Here is a 21,220-nt window from a genome sequence, read left to right as displayed (position 1 = left end):
CAGTGTGATGTAAGTAATCAAAACTCCTTCAACATCTGTGGTGTGTGTACTTATTAAACCTGGAAGATCTATTCCTATACTGAACTACTTGCTGGTCACATTGACAGGCAGAAAAATATCATGGTTTTTTGTTTAAACATTAGAGATGAGTTTTGATTTCAGGCAGTTTGAAGTGAAAGGTTGGGAGCTTGACTTAGGTGCTTCACTGATACACCTAGTATTTAACAGTGTTTGGATGGTGAATGAAGACAAAGTCAAAACTTTTCAAAAATGTCAGTGAACACCCTAGGGTGTCACACCCTCCTTGATAATTAGTTTTATAATTATTTAATATTATTTAGCTTAGCTATTTAAGTAATGTGTGGATTTGATGGGTTTGTATTTAAGAGTGTAGGTACTAACAGTCATATTCTGTGGTTGTGTCTGTGGGTTTACACACAGTAATTGTGAAGAATCTTGCTTCTTTCTTTGGTTGAGATTTAAATTACCTTACTTTCTGACACACTGAGGGGAAACACAACAGTCTTATCTGAGAAAGGAGAAGCGTTGGTATAGCTACTCTAATTTGAAGCATGGTGCTCTGTTTGTATTACTGTAATAATTTGGCAGTAATTCCCATGCATACTAAGTAGCACAACTCTAGAACTTACCAAATTTGATAGGAGTCCATGAGAGAGTTTATAACTTGGAAGATCTCTCATGCTATTGTAAATGCTTTATTTTTATTATCCCCGCCACCAATCTCAAATCATCTCCATCCACCAAAAAAATTATACACTTTCCAAACAGGAGTACACTCACAAATTATATGAATTATTCTCTATTTGGTTTGGCTTATTCCAGTACTGCTGAACTTAAATGTCTTATATACCACAGAGTATATGTTTCGCTATATAAAATTTCCAGATGCCACAAAGCTGAGTTTAGAACTTTACACAGATGGCATTATGCTAGCCAAAAATGTTCACCATGTATATTAGCCAATGTGGTTGTCTTTGGGGTTTTTTAGGGTAATTGATAATACGGAATTTAGAAAAGGAGTAGCTTTCTTACAGAGGAACCATAAGACTCACATCTTTTTGGGTGGTTACAGAAATACTTTACTGACAACATACCTTAAGGCTTCCATCTCTGGAGGTATGCTAGTTTCTTAAGTTTATTTATACCCCCTTTGGCAATGTAGCTTATTTGTTCAGTCTTTTCAGGTAACAAAAAAAAAACAACCCGGTGTAAGAACAACCAAATTATCATAGTTCCAAAGCAAGAAAAGTGTAACTGAAAGGAGATTTGTCTTGGTATGATAGCCTGTGTATGTATTTGTGCATATGCGAATTACGTATATATTAAGACAGAGAAACTTCTTTATCCTTGAAGTGTTGCTAGAGGTTATGTCCCTGCCCCATCCAGTTCAGTATTTGGGTGTGGGAAGGGGACTTCACCTAGTTTGGGTTTTCTGCTAGGACATTTGTCAAGACTAAATAAGTGTTCCACAGTCATTGCTGCAATGCCTTTGTTCCTTTACTCAAACTGCTACATCTTCCATCATCACTACTGGCAATCTTTTGTTAACATTCACTTCTTGGTGTTTTCCACTAACAAGCCTCATGTAGGTGGGCTTTCTACCCAGGAGTGGAATCTAACAGACCTTGACTGTGTGCTCACACTTGCAGCGTGCTGCCTGGTGGCATTGTACATAAGCTGTTCTTGAATACCTGTTTGATGTAAGTGCTCTTTGTGTACAAGTCTCGAGGCTGACTGCCTTCAGTTTGCAGGTAATATCCCATTGAAAGTGTTTCTTGTTTTGAATGATCCCTTATACTCGCCATACAGACACATCATGGCTACACGTTATTCCTGATACGGCATGTCAAACCACATTACTGTGATAGACCTAATCTACCATGCTGCACTCAATACTTTGGGTTTGTTGACATTCCAAGTTATTTAGCAGAGTTTAGTAAGCAATGTCAGCTGCTTTTCTCCTGATCTGTACGATGTTTTTGTTCTGGATTAGTTATGGTATGTCTTCTTCCCTTCATTCCCTTTAATCCTGGCATCCAACTCTATAAACGAGTCCAGAGTAGTGAGTGGAAGCTGCTTTGTCTGAAGCAGTTATGGTGTTGGGCTCGTTAGGCATATCTCTTGCATCTTACTCTATATGATGATACCGAACTCGGGATCCCAAGTTAATTTTCATTTGGTCATGATCCATCTAATACTACAACCTGGGAATGGCTCTGGTCTTTAGCGCGTACCTGCCTTCTTCAGAGGGGAGAATCTTAAGCCAAGAAAAAGGTTTCTAAGTCATGTGCATGGTCGACATGGGAGACCTGCTTCACTCATTTTCTTTCTTGTTCTTGACTGTAGCTTTCACTTTCTTTTGAAGTTCTTGTTGATGCTAGGAGAATTTGTAGCCATTCTTTACCAGCTTTGAAAAAAGCTTGCCCTGTTTTCTTGAAACATACCCTTTGATGGTATCTGTAGAAAGCATCTGCTCTTTGAATCAGTGATTGGCAGGTACTGGAGGGTTGTGCCAGCCAAGGGGGAACCATACCTTTGTGGGAATGTGCTCCACGTGAACGTGAAGTGGGAGACCGATCTCACTGGGAAGTGCTGTTGCTCCTGAACCTGGCTGTTTGTGTGGAGCTCAGTCATCACTTGGCTACCTCTGCCGCTGCAGAAGCTGACCTCAGGAGGGAGTTCTTGCAGCCGCTCTGTGTGCAGCTCCTAAAGATGGATCTCCAGATAACTTTATCATATCAAGCTTGTTGCTTGGACTCTTCTGCATGGTGTACTTGAGGGACATCACTGAAATAGAGGTTTTGCTGGTTACTAGAGTGGTTTGGGAGATGCAGCTTATCGTATGACCACTGTCTGTCACTTTCCCTGCCTCTTAGTCCCTTGGGCTTAGCAGGGAATGGAAATGGCAGTCCCAGTTATGTTCTAACCTATTTAAGTAAGCTTGCCCTTACCCAGATACCTACAGGGGTAAGAATTTCATCTTAAGAGTTAAATATGTGGATGGTGAATAATGCTGCCTTTTAGTATGAAACATATTTTAACACAACTTTGGTGTTGTAGGCCTAGTTTTAGCAAAGCAGGTTGCTCAGTATAACTCTTGAAAGTAGCAGTGCACCCACCAGAGGATGCTTTTCTACTGCAATATTCACGTAAGGGTTCTGATAATAATTGAAAAGGATGAGATGTATTGCCTGAATATTACCCGTGGCTAAATATTTTCCACAGTTTAAATCACAGATATAATACGTACTGATTTTTACTATACAAATTGAGATGATTCTATTTTTTTTGGAGCATTCTTGCCTGTGTGAGCTGCTGCTGAAATAAAATGCCCGTTTCAGTTTCACAGAGGAACAGAACTTTGCTGCTGTGCTCTGAATACAGCACTTGGTTTGATTAACAAGCATGTCCTGACTAGGGAGATAAATAACTTAATGAGGCCCAGGGCTGGGGGTAAAATTCTTTCTTTTTATGGTTGTAAGCGGAGCACAACAATGATTCATTAAGCAAAGCAGAATGAATTTGATTTTCTTTGTACAGTGGCAGTGCTGTATAGTCTAGGGACATCTAGACAAGGAAATCTATCATACTGATGAATACTTTTGAAGGGTGTGGTGGGTGTAAGTATTTAATATAGTTCATATAATGGCTTGGAAGTGTCTGATATAGATACAAAACCCATAAAAATAGCACTAATACTGAAATAAGTGCCACTATGTTATAGTGCAAATGCCTTTGCTTCCTTTACACAGTGTCTTTGCATCTGTACACACTGGTTTTAGAGGACTATACTGGTAGTAAGTGTTCACCAACATACTGAATACTTTTTTGTTAGGTGGTGGATTCTGAGAATTTGTCAGTGTTGATTATATCTACTTTGGTTTTGGCTAACTACTACTAAACCTCGTATTTTCAAAACTAAATTTTATTTGCTTCAGTTTATCCTTATTAATCTGGATGTGGATTGGAGTAGTGTTAGTTGGGCTTTCATAGGTTCTGCAAGTGCTTTTGTAATTCTTACCGAATGGAATTTTCTGCTATTAATGACTACATGGTATTTCAGTAAAGTTCCTAATTATTTAGGAGAATTCCAGTTGGGTTTCATCATCAGGGGCCTGCAGTCTTCAGTATTCTCTGTTGTGCAGATCAGATGGTGATACTGCCGAGCTGGAGGGGTTTTAGCATGCTGGATACCTATAAGGTCTCTCTTTCCTGCCCCATGAAATATGAGATCTGGTCTGGTGTTGCAGGTCTCCATGGTCACTTGTCATGGGTTGCTTTATGAATCAGTGTCTCTCTGCCGAGGCTATTGTTTTCTTCTTTAGATTTTTAGGTGTTGCTGTCTTTGCAACAACTGGTAAGAATCCTCTTTAATTCTTCAGTCATGCTTCTCGGATGACCAATTGCTTAGTTACATCTCCCCACTTTCTTCTCCTTCCTCATCCCTGTTGTTGTCTTTTTCCTTCTTCTGCTCTACTTAACACTTTGAGACTTCCAGGATGTGTTGTCCTGGCTTGGTAGCCTTCACTTACCAAAGTTTGCATTAATTTTGTTGCTTGCTGCAGTCTTCTGAACAGGACACTAGTAAAGTATAGTATATGGGCCACATTCAAATATACACTGAGTCTTTAACAGGTAAACCTGGTGTTTCTAGTATTAAACAGGATTAATTACTTCATATATCATCTTCCTAAATATGAACTTACCTTACTGGCAGAAGCTGTTTGGCAGATTCGTGATGTCCAGGCCAGCTCTAGCAAGTTTGGACAATCAGCTGGATAAAACTGAATGGTAGTTTATGCAACCTGTTATTGCATTGGTCTGTTAAGCTAGCTTCTGCTTGGGTGTTTTGGTTGGGGGAGTGTTTGGGGTTTTTTTGCAGGAAGGGAGTGTTAATATTTACTCTAAAAGAAGAAATATGTTGTTCAAATTAAATCGAAAAAGGAAAGTAATTCATTATGACAGTGTTAGCTTTTACTCTTCATCTCTGGTTTTGAAGCTGACTCTATTTGAGCTAGGTAGCATTCCAAGCTAGCACAAAGAATTTTCCCACATTATTTTAAGAATCCGTATGAACAGTAAGCTGCACAGAATGTTTTGTCATCATGTTAGTCCATCTTTTATTCAGTGTCACCAGCCACTTGGTTTTGCATTTCTCCTTTACAGGGAGAATTGTTTCTGTTAAGCAAGTGTAAGGTTGGTTAAGCTGTAATACTCGTTTCACATAAAGCAGTTCTGTGTTTTCTTCAGTGCAAAAATACAAGCTATACCTGAGCACTTAAGGAAAAGTTTATTCTCTAAGGAAAAAGATTATACAAGTATGCTTTTCATTGTAAATCTTCTATAGTACGATACTGTTAAAGGTGCTCTCATTGATTGCTCTGTATTAATAAGAAACAACATCAAGTTAAGGAGAAAGGGCTTCTCGTGCAAGCCTGTGGCATTCATGTAAACCTGAACTCTTTTAATGTGAATACTTGTATCAGCTGGACAAGGGGAAGAAATCATTGCCTGTTCCATCCAAAATATTGCTTCAGGACCCAGAGAGTGAAGGATTCAGCTTCGTTATTTTACTGCAGCCGTTTTACCGCTAGCATTCTTAAACATGTCGTGTATGACAAATCAATAACTGAAATCATAGTACATCTGGTTATGTAAGCATTTGGGCAGAGGGAGACTTTCTACTGGAGTTTCTTTCAAGATGATTTCAAGTATACTCCCTTGTTCTGATTATTCTAGTGTATTGATCAAAATTGCCAAATGGTACCGAAATAGATGTTTGCTAACATTGTTACGTTGTTTATTCAGTCCTCCTTTGTTGCTTCTTCCGTGTTTCTCCTCTGTTTTATTCTTTCTTGATTTCTGTGCCATCATCTGCGGTGGTTTTTTGCTGCTGTTAGGAGAGCATCGTATTGGATGTTACAGTAAAACAGACAATAAATACTCCCGTTGGGTTTGAGGTTCCAGTAGGGAGCACTAGGTGCTACAGAAGCATCTTGTGCTGCAGCAGACAGGTAGGGTATGTAACTTCTTTTAAGATGACTGTGTATGAAGACTTCCTTTTAAGACCAAAATAGGTTTTAATGCAACAGTTTACCAGAAACTGCATGTTTCTTACCTGTTACATCCTTGACTGGCATACCTTTGGTCCATGTTTTGGCTGTGCTGTAACCTGGTGGTGATATTGTGACTGTGAGCAACCACACTAAACAGTTTTTTGTTCAGTTTAATATAGTTGACATTTTTTGAGAGGGTTTCTTTTGGACACTGCCCAATAAGGGAATTTTAAGTATGTTCTTTATGTTTGCAAATTGACAGGAGCAATCAATACATGGGAGATTAGGGAGACTATTGAGAGGCACTTCAACATCCTGGGGGAATGGGCTGAGACGTAGTTCAGCGGAGGTGAGCCCAAAGCCCTATGTGTGATAGGGGGTAGCCCCATGCACCAACAGGCTGGTGGCTGGGGAGCAGCTCTGTGGACACCAACCCAGCTGTCCTGAACAGCCACCAGTGTGCCTGTGCAGCATCGCATCAGCTACACCTTCAGCAAGAGTGCAGCCAGCAGGTTGAGGGAGATAAATGCCATTACTGAGAACCTGTGGGACTGCATCCAGGTACTGATGGGGTGAAATCCCAATAAATGCTAGCCAGACTCAGAAGCAGGTTGCCCACAGAGGCTGTCGAGTCTCTGTTCTTCAGGATGCGTACAGCTCCATCGGACATCACTCCAAAAAACTTACTCTAATGGCCCTGCTTAGGGCAGGGTGTCAGACAACCAAAATTGCTATGTTACTCTCAGCTTTCTATCTGTTACACCCCGCAAGAAGGAAACAGCAAAGTTGATCATTTTAATATGACGGACTTGCAACATGCCATAGTGTAATTGGCAATTTGTTAAGCTGTCCCAGGCTTGAGAGCAGAGATCCAAGGGGACTATGATTTGGATGGTGGCATGAGAACCCTTCTAGCTACTGTACCTCAATGTGTGTCCGAGTCCCCTGGCCCTGACTGAAATGATTGGCAGCCTTTTGTACTTTGTGTGGCGGTGATTCAATCAGTCTCGTGTGTATCAGCAAGGCGGCAAGAGAAAGGAATGTAAAACTGTTCCTGAAAAGCAGAGAAGTTAGAGTAAAGGCTAATACTTTCAAATTTACTTGCTTGAGAAGCTGAACTGTTAGAAGTGAATGTCTGAGTTTTCAGTCCCTTAATTGTGACATCCCGAAAAAAAGGAAAGTATGTATGTTCCCAGATAATGCTCTTCAGGCTTCTATATTGGGAAAATATGAATTTAAAATGAATTATATGGTGATACCGTAGGGCAGAAGTGTCAGTCGTAACATTTTAATGTGATCAGAGAATGATTGTGTGGGGACTCTTTTAAGTTCCAACTGTTAATGAAACAGTAAATTTAAAGGAAAAAAGGCATGCTTTGAGAACATGTAATTCATATTAGGGAGATAGATGTAATCATTAAGAAAGAAAATCTACTAGTGAGGAGTATGAAGCTAAAAACTTAAATATGTTCCTGAATTTTGGGGTTGTTTTTTCCTTTTCCTAAACAGACTTTGCTGGAATATGCAGAGAAGTGGAAAACATCGGAAGACCCTCTGCCCCTGTTAGAGGTGTATACAGTGGCTATCCGAAGTTATGTTAAAGCACGACCTTATCTTACCTCTGAGTGTGAAAATGTAGCGTTTGTGCTTGAACGTTTAGCACTGTGAGTATGTTTTTCAGTTACTAAACCCAGCCTGTACAGTATAAACTTTTTACTGCCTAAATGCTTTCCCAATCCAGTTCACAATCTATAGAAATTCTAAATAGATTGGGAAGCACCTACCTTTCTCATGGTGAATGCTGTATGTGAGAGGGAACATTTTTGGCTGTTGGAAATGGGGCAGTCTTGAGAGTGACTCCTGATCTAGGGCAAGCCAACATCGCTGGCTTGAAACACTTCGCTACTATTAATTTGCATGCAATATGAAAGTGCATAAATTTGCGCAGGCTGTTACAGGTTTGGACTTCAATGGTGAATCTAATTACTTTTTTTAATCTGTGTCTTTGAAAGAGTTTGCTTTTATAGTTTCTGCAAGTGTACGTGACTGCCTCTTCTTTATATGTGCAAAGAAACCAAACTAGTTTGTGACTTTGGTGTTTCAAACAACTGTTTGGCTACTAGAATAAAGAATTGATTATACATTTTAAAAACCAAAAATTACCTCAAATAATATTTCCATTTCACTTCCAGAAGCTGTATTGAACTACTTCTGTGTCTGCCTCTTGATTTACCTGAAAGTAAATGGGAAGAATTTCAGGCTTTTGTACAGGTGAGTTTTATTCATGAAATAAAGACTTAACAGCTCTTAAGAATGGTTTGGAAACCCGGGGATGTTAAGTAGTATGTCTGAAGACTTGTTTCCTGGTGGCTGATGTAGATCAAGGCCTTCAGCTGGAAATCCTATGTACTCTGCAGTAATTGCTGTCAGTCATATCTTTTGTCTGTCGTGGTTCATGTGGCAGCTGTGGAGAAAACAATATTTTCAGATACCTGAAAGAAAGCTCATGTTTTAAAAGGTGATTGTGTATTAACACTGTTAGAAGTGAAGTAATACATTATTGTTTACTAGTTATGGTTTTACATTTGAGACTGTGAATGAAAAATCTATCAATACTGCAGGATTGCTAGATATCCCACAGGGCATTAGCTGGTTAAGGATTAGAGCTCTGCTTGAAAGGAGAGTGTTGAAACAATTCTGGTCCTCGCTATCTGTTAGAAATACACATTGGGAGGTATTGCCTACAGTTAAAAAAGGGGGGTTTGGAGGAGAAAGGAGTAATAGTGAAAAAAACCTAGATACAGTTACCTCAGGATTCTCAGCCTCAGTAACACAGGAAGTGCAAGGCTGATTTTTTTAGAGTGAATTTTGACTAGCAACTGCCTGATATAAATCAATTCTCAAGGGATGCATCTGATGCTGGGAGGTTTCACAGCCTTCAGAACAGGTGGAAAAGTAAAAGTGAAGAGAAAAACATGAGCCCCCTTTTTTTAAGGACCAGTGTTAGTTGTGCATTGCTACTTAAGCCACAGATTTTTGCAGGTATTTAGTTTGCCCCTGAGCATACATCTGCTTCCAGAATTTGTTCTAGTATCTAAATGTAGTAGAAAGTATTTTAATTGATTTTAAGACTCCAGCCTGCCTTCATCACATTTGCATATAACCATGCAGGTGAGGTCTTAGAGTTTAAGTCTTCTGCCATTACAAAAATATTCTTTTCAGTGTCTCTGGGTGCATAAAAATTGAGCTGCCAAAGAGTCCAAAGTAAGAATTTAAGCAGCTGGTGCCGGACCATTATGTGGAGCAGAGAATTTGCTCATCCATTTTAAAAAGGAAGGCCTATTTTAAAATTTAGTTTCAGAAACCCAAGCAGCCGTCCTGTTTAATAAATCTCAAGGTGAGTTTGGAGCACTCAGTTGTTTTGGTTTCTTAGCCTAGGCAGAAATAAAGCCTATATAGGCTGAATATTAAGGTTGGTTTGTAATACATTTAATCTTTATGTGATAAGGATGTTGGGGTTTTCTTTTTTGACATAAGGTATAAATGAGGCACATATTCTTAGTATCTTTTTTAACAATACTTTGTTTCATAATATATATTATTCAGGTGGCTCATAAAAACTTGATGGAAAATGGCAGCCGGGAACTGCACATTTTAACTACACTTACACAAGAGAAAGGAGTGTGGAAGAACCCAGTGTTGTGTGCTATTCTTTCCCAGGAACAGTTGGATCCAGATAAAGGTAAAATTTAAATTATGGTTGGGATAAAATATGCCTAAATTTTATAATACATTGAAACATTATTATGATATGTGGAAGTCTTTTGTTGAATATAGTTTGTGATAATTTATAAGCTATATAAATACATAAATATATAAATTCTTTGTATATGCCTAGGAGTACACTTTCTTAATTCAGGCAATGCTTATTTATTTAACATTGGTATTTTGCATAAAATGTAATCATACCTGTAGATATCTTGCCATTTTCTTCATAAGCCATGTGAAGGGAGATTACATGCAGGGTATTTTACAGTGGGGTAGCTTCAGTACTGTTATACAAAAATTACTTGACATAAAATAAAAAATACTTTTTTTAAAATGACAATGGCATTTACTCAGTTATGAAATGTAAAGAGGGCCATTACCAAAGATTCATTTAGACCAGAGTTCTGAGAATGGCTAACAGCAGTTGCTCAGGGAAGAGTGTATGATCAGCAGAGGCTTACAATGATATTTTCGTGGTGTATTATTTCTGTTGTTAATGATTTGCAATTCAGAAGTGGTATCTTTGTGTTAATAAGTCTTAGCTGGTTTTTTTGCTCTTTTTGATTCTTTGCCTAATTGGTTTTAGAATCTATATGAACCATCACACCTAAGCGTCTGGCAGAGTTAACAGTTCTCATATCAAGTAGTTCCTCTTACTGTCTGCCTGCTTTTAGTCTGATGCCTGCTTATTTCATGTGATACTCTCTATTTATTAAGTAAACTGTTCTCATGTCTTTTAATGAATGCATCATAAGATGTGATTTGTTAGACTGCTGTCACATCCCATCTTCTCTCTCCTGTAGTCTGTTCCATGCTACCTTCTAGCTTTACTGTCCCATGCCTCATATGGGGGCCCAAAGCAGTCAGCATGTAGATGTACTGATCATCCGCTTCATTCTGCATTTCTTTCATAATGTTTCCTAGCAGTAGACTTGCTTCTTGACTGAGCACTGAACTGATGTTTTATTTAAAGTTGTCTGGTTTAGTCCAATTTCTTTCCTAAGAAGTAGTACCTATTTCAGTGTTGGGATTTTCCCATAACTGGTGGCATGTTCTTACCCTGCTTTTATCAGCATGTTTTATCACAGTGTTCTCTATGCCCCTTTTCCAAATACTTATAAAAATGCTGGACAGCAGAGGTGCTGGTGCAGATCCTCAGGGAACTCACTGAGGTTTTTTTTCTTTTACCTGATTATTTATCCATATGAGGATATTCTTTTTACTGCCAACATAGTTTGGTATCTTTAGGGGTTTTGAGAGACTTCTTTTAATACCTTTAGAAAACTAACTGGATCTCCTTTATTCATATTATCATAACTCCCTCAGATAAGTCCAGTAAATGTATAATGAGATTTATTTATTTTTTTTTTTACAAAAGTCACGCTTACTCTTCCACAAGATTTCCATTTTGCCACTTCTTTTAATAATTTATTGTGCTTCTAATACAGATTTTGGATTGGTATGCAGTTCTCAGAGTCCCCCAGAGTATTCTTACACTAGCTTCATATCAACCATCTTCTAGTCCTCGTAACAGTAAGGTACTTCTAAGAGAGGTTTAATTAATATATTACTTGCCTTATATTTGAGGGGGTTTTAAGAACTCCCTCATGAATCTGGTTTTGATGACTATTTGTTTTGTTGGTGTTTTCCTGCATAGCTTTTTTTTTGGTTGGGTTGGTTTTTTTTGGTGGATATTTCAAGATTCCTTTTGCCACCTGAGTGTTGTTTACCCAGGGGTGCTTCTGCCTTGGACTTTACTGACTCCTGCTACAGTTACTTGTATCAGTGGCAAGATTGTCATATTACATATGACATTTTTGTTACTCAGTTGACAAGCTGTTGTGTAGCTATTGTAATGCTCTGTAATACTGCATGGTTTTATGCAGTCTTGCTAATTTGAAGGACATTTTAGTAATACCAAAACTCCATTGCCTGGAGAGCTACTTCATTGACTGTAATCCAGCACCCCCACTGGTTACCACTTACCTTCTTTCAGTGGACAGCTGTGTCTCAGCAGTCTTCAGCCTTAACTCTGGTATAACAGTCTTTGGAATATTTGTAAACTCTGCTTACAGGATTTTGTGTTTGTTCTTAATGTTGCCTTTACCATTTGCTATTTCAGAAGTTCCCAAGTATTTAGGGTGTCAGCTTGTTACACTGAGATGTTGTAATTTGGCATATTTGATCAACTCAGTCTTTGAGTAATGGTTAGTGTAACATCTGTTGGAGACAAAACAACTAGTTGAGACAAAGTGGTTTTCCTCGTATCGTTCTCTTAAGGTTTTGTTGCCTGTATTTTAGTTGTTGCTTCATATTTGTTTTATTTCAGTCTTGGTAGTCTCAATTATGACCTATTCAGTATCTTTGACATAACTGGGTATCTGCTCAATTTTAGGTCAGTGAAGTACTCTTCTTGAAGTACACTGTTGTTGACTCCTGAAGGTCAGTTTGCCTCTCTGCATCCCCTTTAGGAAGCACAACTAGGTGTCTGTTTCAGATCCTTTTGAATTCCTCTGTTCTCAAGTAGTACAAACTCAGGATGTAGTGTGAGAGACAAATTCATTTTCTCTGACCCCACAGCACAGCTGGTTTGTTCTGATTACAGTCAAGCAAATGCAGGCTTGTCTGAACTGGACTCTTCTTTTCCTCTTGGGAATATGCTGTTGCATGAGTTCTGTCTAAATATGAGCAGGTAGTACTCGCTGAGAGGTTAGGGAGACCGTTCTGAGTGCCATGTCATTAAGTAATTGCCTTACTCCTGACTGCCTTGGGCACAGCTCAGTTTTCTGACAAATGTATGTCTGTAAGGATTCATGCACTAAGGAGCTCAGAAGAAGTGGAGGGTGGATAGCCAGTTGTTTGAAGCACTGACAAGAACAGTATGTCTGCCACCGATTTCTTTGCTGATGAGTATTACTGCATCACTACAAGATGTTCATACAGTACTATGATATAAAATAGTGAAGTCTGTCTTGTAGTTCTTACAGTACAGTTCATGCATACAGTAGATACAGATTTTGTGTCCTTGTATAAAATCTTTTTGCACTGGAAATATTCTTGACCACTTGATTTGCCACCTGCTTGGGTGACAAACATTGACATTGCCCTGTCTCTGACCATGGATGTTGAGAAACCTGGCTTTAAGTTACCTAATTCTGTGCAACAGATGTCACCAAAAAAAAAAAAAATCTTCTCTTGGGAGCTGTTGTAATGCTGATACCCCACTTAAGTTGTTCCTGAAGAAAATTATCTCTCTCCCCCTGCAAGTGAAACATCAGCATTGTCATTTGGGACTGTGTTTGTTCCCACATTGTGCTTGTCTTTTGTATGGAGGACTAGCCTGGAAATGGGAATTTGGATTCCTACTGAGCTGAGGAGTGTTATTTTTTTCTTATTCTTGACTGGTGACTCCAAAGAGAATTTATTTGCAGAAACTAAGTTGTAAGCAGGGTCTTTGGATGTCATTTGTGGGCCCCCTAGGTGGACATCTGGAGTTGATAGCACTACTCATGACTGCCATCTGAGAGAAACCTGAGTTTCCTGAATCTGTTTGGTATTGTGTCATGGATCAATCTACATTCATTTGAAGAATGCCCAGGCAACCTTCTGCTCCCTCAGAGCAGTTCAGTGCCAAAGTCAAGTCCTTCCCCCAGTTACACATCGTTTCTTACTTCTGTCCCTTGCCTATGTCTTTACCTGACAGGACCCACGACAATTACGTGAGTAGGCCTGCAACTTCTTGATTCAAATTCTGGTTCCTCAGCAGTATTATCTCTTAAAGTGTGCTTAAGAGCTATAAACTACTTGGGTTTTCTTCATGCGAATTTTCTTCTTTTTCACCTAAACCTGTCTCCTGTGCATTTAAAGAATGTCTATCAAATTTTCGTGTTTTGTCCACGATGCTATACAGACATTTTAGACTTGAAAGATCACCCAAAGTTACATGATCCCATCAGGTCATGAGGATAGCAAAGTACTAGTCTTCTAAAATAACACTTCATAGATCTGTTACTGAGTGCTTTGGTAACATTCTCTCTGTGGAGCACAGCTCAACCAGTTTCCACCTCAAATAGTGGGAGCAACTACCAAAAGTTCACTACCAAAGCAGAAAGAAATCTGGAAAGGTATCCTAGATGTGTGAAAATAAATTATCCACATCATTTAAATTCAAGATGGCAGTATTAGCTGTGATCACTAAGTAGTCTGAAAGTAAATGGTTCACCTGCTTTAGCGCTTGTCAGCTGTTTTCATATTACTATCAGATGTTGCATTGCATTTGCGTGTTGACTGGACCTGCTACTGTTTGAGGTTTCAGCTGCGTGACTACTTTTTTCTTGAGATTGTGTATGATGAACAAGAAGCACTTACATTTAGAGAGAGGAATTTTCCATGTTTCCCTGCTTCATTAATTGATTAGGGAAAGAAACCTTAAGCTGATCTTAATTCTTCACATGACAGTAGGTCTTCTGTCTTACTGGCCTCCTTCTGAACTACCAGATAGCTTAATTTGAGATCGGGACTGATTTTAATCTTGAATTGAGGCTGATCTGCATTCATGGCAACCAAAATTTATGGTTTTTTGACATTGTGTGGCTAATCTGTATGGCCTTAATGCTTAGTGCACCAAAGACTGAAAATTGGAAGCATGCCCAATGTTTTGGGCTATGTGGTAGCCTATATATGATGTTAAAACACTCTACTGCGCTTTCATCTTCAGTATTTGTCAGAGTGGCTTGTGCTCTTCAATGTGAATCTATCTTTCTGTTCTTATCATGTTCTTGCAGTGATGGTCAAATCCTTCAAAGCTGTCATTGGTATCCTCAGCTGGTACTGAGGGCGAGTGAAGGAAAATATCTGAGAGAATCCTACAAAAAGCCAGATGGCTGCTGCTTTTTTTATCTGATTCTGATTATCCTTAGAGATTTAAACCTGGGTGCCAAGAAGTAAGTTCTTGAAATTTTCCTAAGTTTGAATATAGTAGGCATACTTCTGAAGTATGTCCTACTGAAAAGAGCTTCAAGGAAACAACCATCGCTATTCAGAGATTATCAAGGTGGATAACAGGCAGGTTAGAACTTAAACAGCCAGCATGGAACAATTTTCAGTAATCAGAGCATCCACCACCAGAAATCAAATGATACCAGCAGCCTCACTTTAAAAAAAATAATAAAAAAATAATAAAAATCCTGAGTGTATTCAAAACAGCCACCTGGAAGTTCTCTTACCCTTTCACCAAACAATATGCCATTATAGGAGCATCCAGGGTTGGTGCTGCATTCAATAGAATTGTGCTAAGGTGGTGTTTGTGTGAAGGATTCTGAGACCCAGCTCCAGATAAATATGGAAGTGTGCAGTACTGTTCAGAGTCACCCACAGTGTGAACATGCATGTGGACTAACGCTAAAGAGGTTACTGACTAGTAACTAAAGTTCTTTGAGATGGATAGCCCATATGTACGTTCACCTGCTTTCATCCTCCTTGGCCAGAATGAGGTTGAGAAGACATGGTCTATGGTAGGTTAATCTATACGTACCCAAGAATTGGTGTAGAGTAGTAGGATTGAGTGCTTTAAGGCAAAAATTCTCTGCTTTTATGTTCTACAGTTTCTGCAGTCAGCCAAAACAGGACATACGTGTGAACTGTCCACCATAGAGAACTTCCTACTACAGTACTGTGCTTGTGGCTTATTCATGCTGCTCTTTTGTGCTATTAATCTATGGATTACATATTTTTTTTTAATCCATGTATGGTGTGTTACCTGCTATAAAAGTTCATAGTAGTTCTTGTGGGCTTGACACAGAATCACTTGGTAGTATGATGTGAGATGCTCGCTATAGGATTCAAAGGAATAACAGGGAAACTGTGTCTAAAAGGTTAGATTCCAGTATCTCCAAGTCTATTTGCTGGATTTAGTAGATCATACTATCATCCGTCAGATGTCATCTGCTAGTCTTTTTTTTCCTCTCATGTTAGTTCTGTAATCTTATATGAATTCTGCACGCGCCTTGCACAAACATAAGTTTATGAATTTTAATGAATGGTGGAGCATTGCACAAAAATGACATAATTTTTCCAAGAACCATGCCATTGATAACTAGATCATTCTCATTAAATACTTCAGGTATTGTGCTCATAGAGGCTCTGACTTGCACTGAAAAAGCACTTGTGCCTCAAAGCGTATTTGTGAAGGTGTATTTGTTATGGTAAACTAAACATTTGTTTACAATAACTTTGGAAATAGACATTGCACTATAAATATATGTTTACAAAGTGTTACATAAAAACACCCCAAAATCTTGTCCTTAAGACTCTTCCTCATGATAGACTTGCTTCTGCCACCTCAGCACTGTTTTCTGTCTCAAAATGCAGTACATAGTTCAGTTATGAAATAGATATAATTAAAACTTGTGCTTTGAATTGGCTTTCAAATGTTAACTGTAATGATTATAATCACTTGGATTAGAATAAAGGCTTAAGAGCTAATATGTAGCTTTAACCCTGAGGTCTTCCTGTATCTTATTGAGAAGATAACGGAAAATGTTCTGATGCTTATGCAAGGTAGGCTGACTGAAGCAGTAAACACTAGAGGAGGAGGATTACTGAGGACTAGCAGACAGAACACAGTCTCTGCAATATTAAATGCAGTAATTATAATAATAAATCAGAGCAAAACATCTTGGGTTACCAACATGGCTTAAAGTCCAAGGTCTTCCTGTATCTTGTTGCGGAAATAAGGTAAAATGTTCCAATGTTATTCCAGGCAAACTATGTGGGAATAAATGCTGTGGGTGAAAGGATTACAGGTACCTGGTAGAAGGAAGAGCAAGGCTAAAACTATTGAATTTAATTCATCGCTGGGTCATTTGTGGGTTGACAAAAGAGTATGAGTGTTTGAGTATGAAGCATTGGTAATGACATTAAAGGAACGTTTATTCTACTGTTTAAAAGGCAGATGTCCTCTAAGAAACACAAAAATGGTTATAGTCTACCAATTGTCTGTTACTGCGCTCTAGTTTTCCTTTATTTCTGCATGAACAAAAATCTGGTCATATACTCATCAACATGGAGAGAGGAAGAAAGAGCGCATATTCGACTGAATATTCTTACACATCAGTGAGCCATGGCTGATCATTTGTAATAATGCACAAGGATCCCAAATAACTAACCAACTAAGTTGGTTGAAATGGTAATTCAACCATGAATCTGAAAATGCATGAAAGATAATGATGGGGTCTAACAGGCCTGTTTTGTGCAAAAGGCAGTATTTTCTGTCTTAAAATTGTGTGCACTAAAATGATAAAGAAAACCGTTGACCTAATTTCTGTTGCAAGACGGGCTTTTAGTAATATCCTGTATAAGTAGCTAGAAGAAGGAGAAATCATGAGATAAAATGAAAGACAGGCATGAATCAAAAACCAACTAGGATGGAAGGAAGCAAAGAATAAAATGAGATGGTCTTTTTTTTTTTTTTTTTTCTTTTTCCTTCGCTGAGTAAACCTGTTTGGTATACTAATACTGAAAATACTAGAGAGACAATTAATTTTGCATATGCTGAAATTACTGAATTATTTCATCAAGACCAAACAGGACTTTGGAAGTAAAAAAAATGAGGTGAATGGGCAACATAATTCAAGTGGAATTCAAGGCAAGTAAATGAAGAGGGATGTAATGAATATTTCTATGTGTTAGAAAGTGAGCACTGCAAATGTCCAGAAGGTTTCAAGAAAGGATGAAGAAAATACTCAAAGGATGGAAATTTTTTTTTTTTTTTTTTTTTTTTTTTTTTTAGAAAAGACCAAGATTTTACCCTAATGCTGAAAGACTATTATGTATCTTCCGGTTTTTGTGAACGAATGGAAAAAAAACCCAGTAGAAACCTGTTGGTTTTAAGAGATGAGAGAATGCAGTTAAGATGTGGATAACTGAAAACCAAAAAAGATTTTTCCACACAGCTTGTAACTAGCTTATGGAAACAGTTGTCACAGGGAGGGGTTGATGTGAAAAGGTTTAAATGAAGTCAGTTGTCTCCGTGTCTATTTAGTTTTAATAATTGACTTTAAATATTTTGGAAGTAATACTAAACCTCATGCTTCAAAGCTGAAGCAATTCTGATCTTGAAGATCGGGATGAGACCTGAGATGTATATGTAACAGTAGGAACATTAACCTATGCTTCCCCTTTCTTATTGTAGAATTCTTATACTTTCCACTGAAGCACCTGGAGTTGGGTTGTTAGTGTAGACAGTTTTAACTCTGGTAGTAGTATACCTGCAAAATATAATTGAATAAAATACAGCCATTCCTGTGTCTTTTGAGTTTTAAACTATAAAACAGTCAAATTTATACAAGATAAGCCTCTTTTTCAGCCAAGTAAGTTTTCTACAAAAACTTATAAAGGAGTTTGACTGCGTTCTGTGAATGTGTAATACAAAATATTTAACACCAATAGAAAGGACTTCAGATACTTCTACACTTGTCACATTTATCCTTTCATAGCAAGGTCTTTAAAAAAAGGCAACTATTAGCAATAGCATAGCTAATAGTTGTATATATGTATAAAGAAGGTTGTGAGAGTAGTGGTTTTGTGTTGTTTGTCTTTCTATAGAATATAATCAAATGGTATCTAAATATTTTAAGAAGTGTATGTTTAAGTCTGTTTTGTATGCAGCTGTTTTGCCAAGAAAGTAGAATGAATTAAAACCTGCAAGTAGGTAAAAGGTCTGTAGCAGGGAATCCTTATAATAAACAAGTACAGTTCTCAAAGATGCTTTTTCTCATCTTTGTTTCATACCTTTTGTAGCTTTTGTGATTTGTATAAATTTTAGAGGTTAACCATGAACGAGTAAATGACATGTGTTAACTCTTATGACCTGCTGTGAAATGTGTATGTAATAATTTGGCTTGTTTTTCTTTGAAGTGAATGAATTTTTAGTGTTCGAAGGTCCCGTCCTGCTGGATATGCGAATTAAGCACCTAATGAAAACAAAGCAATTAATGCAGGCTACTGCCCTGGCAAAACTGTGCTCTGACCATCCAGAAATCAGTGCAAAAGGCAATTTCAAGCAAACGTACTTGGTCTGTCTTTGTTCAGGATCACCAAATGAAAAGCTAATGGAAGAAGTAAGTAAAAAACCGAAGAACTTTCTTAGACTTATTTCTTTAATGATAATAAAGTCACCAATTGTAGGCTGTTCTTCTGTAGAAGAGGTTTTTCTTGTAAAATATGATGTAAAATATTTTTGATATTTTGTTTTTTCTTTTCATTTAAGTCACTTTTAAATGGACTAGTAATGACTTGATTAAAACACTTGTGGAAGCGTAATACTAGGTTGCTAGCAGGAATTTCTGGCCTTGCCACAACTTCATGGGGTTTTTTGTTTGAAGTATTTTAGAACTCTGCCTCAGACCTTGTTAGTAAGGTGAGGATAGTGGTTTTCCCACTCCTACTATTTTAACTGTAGCTTTTTGTGTAGTACCCCATACATAAATGGGGCCCTTTAGATGTTAACGTTTATTCTCTGAACCGAAAGTAGCATTTTTTGACCCAAATGCCCTGGTAAAAGTGAAGGTGAAATCAGATACTTGATCTGGCTTGAAATACAAAATCCTTCTGATTTAAATGCAGAAGTCAAAGAAGAGATAACAGCTTTGCTCTTCTGCATTCTTTAGGTGATGTCTTAATTTCTCACCCCATCCCGTCTGACCTTTTTTCATTGTTAAAGGAAAACTAACTGCAATTGTCAGTTTTCTTGATTGTCTGCATCTCTCTGCTCTCTTTTTGTCTCTGTCGTCTTTTTATTTTAATAAGTATTAAGCATCTTAAAATTGATCTTAAAGGGATGAAAACTATGCAGTGATTAGAGTTGGAAGTCTCCTACCCTAGATAGAGGCTAAGTTCTAAGATGACAGCTTCTCACTGGGCACATTCTGCTGATGCTCAGTAGGATGGGATTGGTCTTACCCTGCCAGCCCTGGCTGCTGTAGGCCATGCCAGAACAGGCTCAGGAGGAGCTGTGACAAGGCTGTGCCAATCTCATGTTTGTTTGCTGAAGACTCAATGGAATTTGGAATTAGTGACCCTGCAAACGTGCTGCCTTCATTATTCAGCCCCACCATGCTCCCAAAGCAGAATGGTCAGTGGGTGAGCCGTGAATCCCATGGACAAAAGGAACGGGGTAGCCTTGTTTCTTAGGATGCCATAACATACAGATAAGTTCAGACTGGGTTATCACAGAGAACCTAATTCAGAACTTTCCAAACCTTGGATTGCTTAGCTTTGGAGCTTCAGCTAATATTACCAACCATTCTGGAAAGTTTGTGTATTACCAGGAGAAGACAGATATGCTATAAACATGTCAAGGTGAACTTCTGAACTGAGAAGGATAGTAATTTTGTAGTGTGAGGAAATAAGAAAATGGGGGAAAAAAAGGTAAACCATAAAGAAGTATAGCTCACTCTGTGAAGGTGTGGGAATTTTGATACCCATTCAGAACAGGCAGAAAAGTAGCATTTGAACTCATTTTCAGCTTGGATTAGTCTAATGGTTTGGTTCAGTTATGTGAAGAATTCAAATCTGCAGTGTGTGAAACGATAGACTGACAGATGTGATGGCTGGACCTGTACAGACCTTTGCTCAGGCTGGGTCCCTTAGGAACTCTGAGGGGCTGGAAAAGCATTTCAGAAAAAAAATGCCTTTATTGTAAGTTCAGTTTCCCATCTTCTTCCCTGTGGTTTGAACTGATGGATCCTGTCTGAGATGAGGTGCTCAGCAAAGCAGACCTTCAGTCTAGATTGGTACAACAGTTATTTTAATGCATCTTCTCTAAGGTCTTGAGAAATGCAGTTTTCTTTAGAAGATGACTTTGAGGTTACTAAACCTTAAATGGTGTTCAATGAAGGGTCATTAGTATATTTACAAAATGTCAGTTCAGGTGAAAAAAGAGTTCCTTTACCCTTCAGAATTGTAGCTTGATTGCTGGACCGACACCTGGATACCATGGTGATCACCCCAAGCTGTGCTGCCACTTTATCCAAAGTGCTGAACTAGCTGGTGTTTGGCCTTTCTGTTTCTTGCTTTGGGTGGTGATGTGATTTCTCAAGAGAGACTTCTGACAGTGCCGTTGCAGTGGTCAAGTTATTCTTCAACTGCTTGTGTCAAAGAATAAATACCAGCAAGTCCTGCCAGATGTGATGATTGATGTAATCAAACCAGTCTACTGGAAATCGAATTAGATCGTAGTTGTTGTAACAGCTGTGCTGATTCAGGACTGATAGTCTAGTAGTACTGGGTGACTGTTTTTTCCTTTGTTTTGCTACAAAAATACGGTGCTTCCATCATTGCTTGAACAAATAAGTTGCATTGCAGGGACTGTAATG

General features: G+C 38.3%; 1 protein-coding gene across 2 annotated transcripts in view; it reads left to right on the top strand.

The window, feature by feature from the left end:
- ZNF292 (zinc finger protein 292) overlaps nucleotides 1-21,220 on the top strand; it is a 55,512-nt gene that overhangs the window by 21,805 nt on the left and 12,487 nt on the right. The window contains exons 2-5 of one of the 2 annotated variants that reach the window (XM_055713575.1): nucleotides 7,587-7,741; nucleotides 8,270-8,348; nucleotides 9,684-9,819; nucleotides 18,762-18,964. In XM_055713575.1, the coding sequence (XP_055569550.1) occupies nucleotides 7,587-7,741; nucleotides 8,270-8,348; nucleotides 9,684-9,819; nucleotides 18,762-18,964 (573 nt within the window). Of the gene's footprint in view, nucleotides 1-7,586; nucleotides 7,742-8,269; nucleotides 8,349-9,683; nucleotides 9,820-18,761; nucleotides 18,965-21,220 lie in introns of those variants that run through there. The other variant, XM_027798044.2, reaches the window with a different exon arrangement.

Source organism: Falco cherrug, chromosome 6 (assembly GCF_023634085.1).
Source record: "Falco cherrug isolate bFalChe1 chromosome 6, bFalChe1.pri, whole genome shotgun sequence".
Taxonomy (NCBI): domain Eukaryota; kingdom Metazoa; phylum Chordata; class Aves; order Falconiformes; family Falconidae; genus Falco; species Falco cherrug.
Note: the sequence above shows the minus strand (reverse complement) of the source record. Positions and strands in the feature narration are given on the sequence as shown.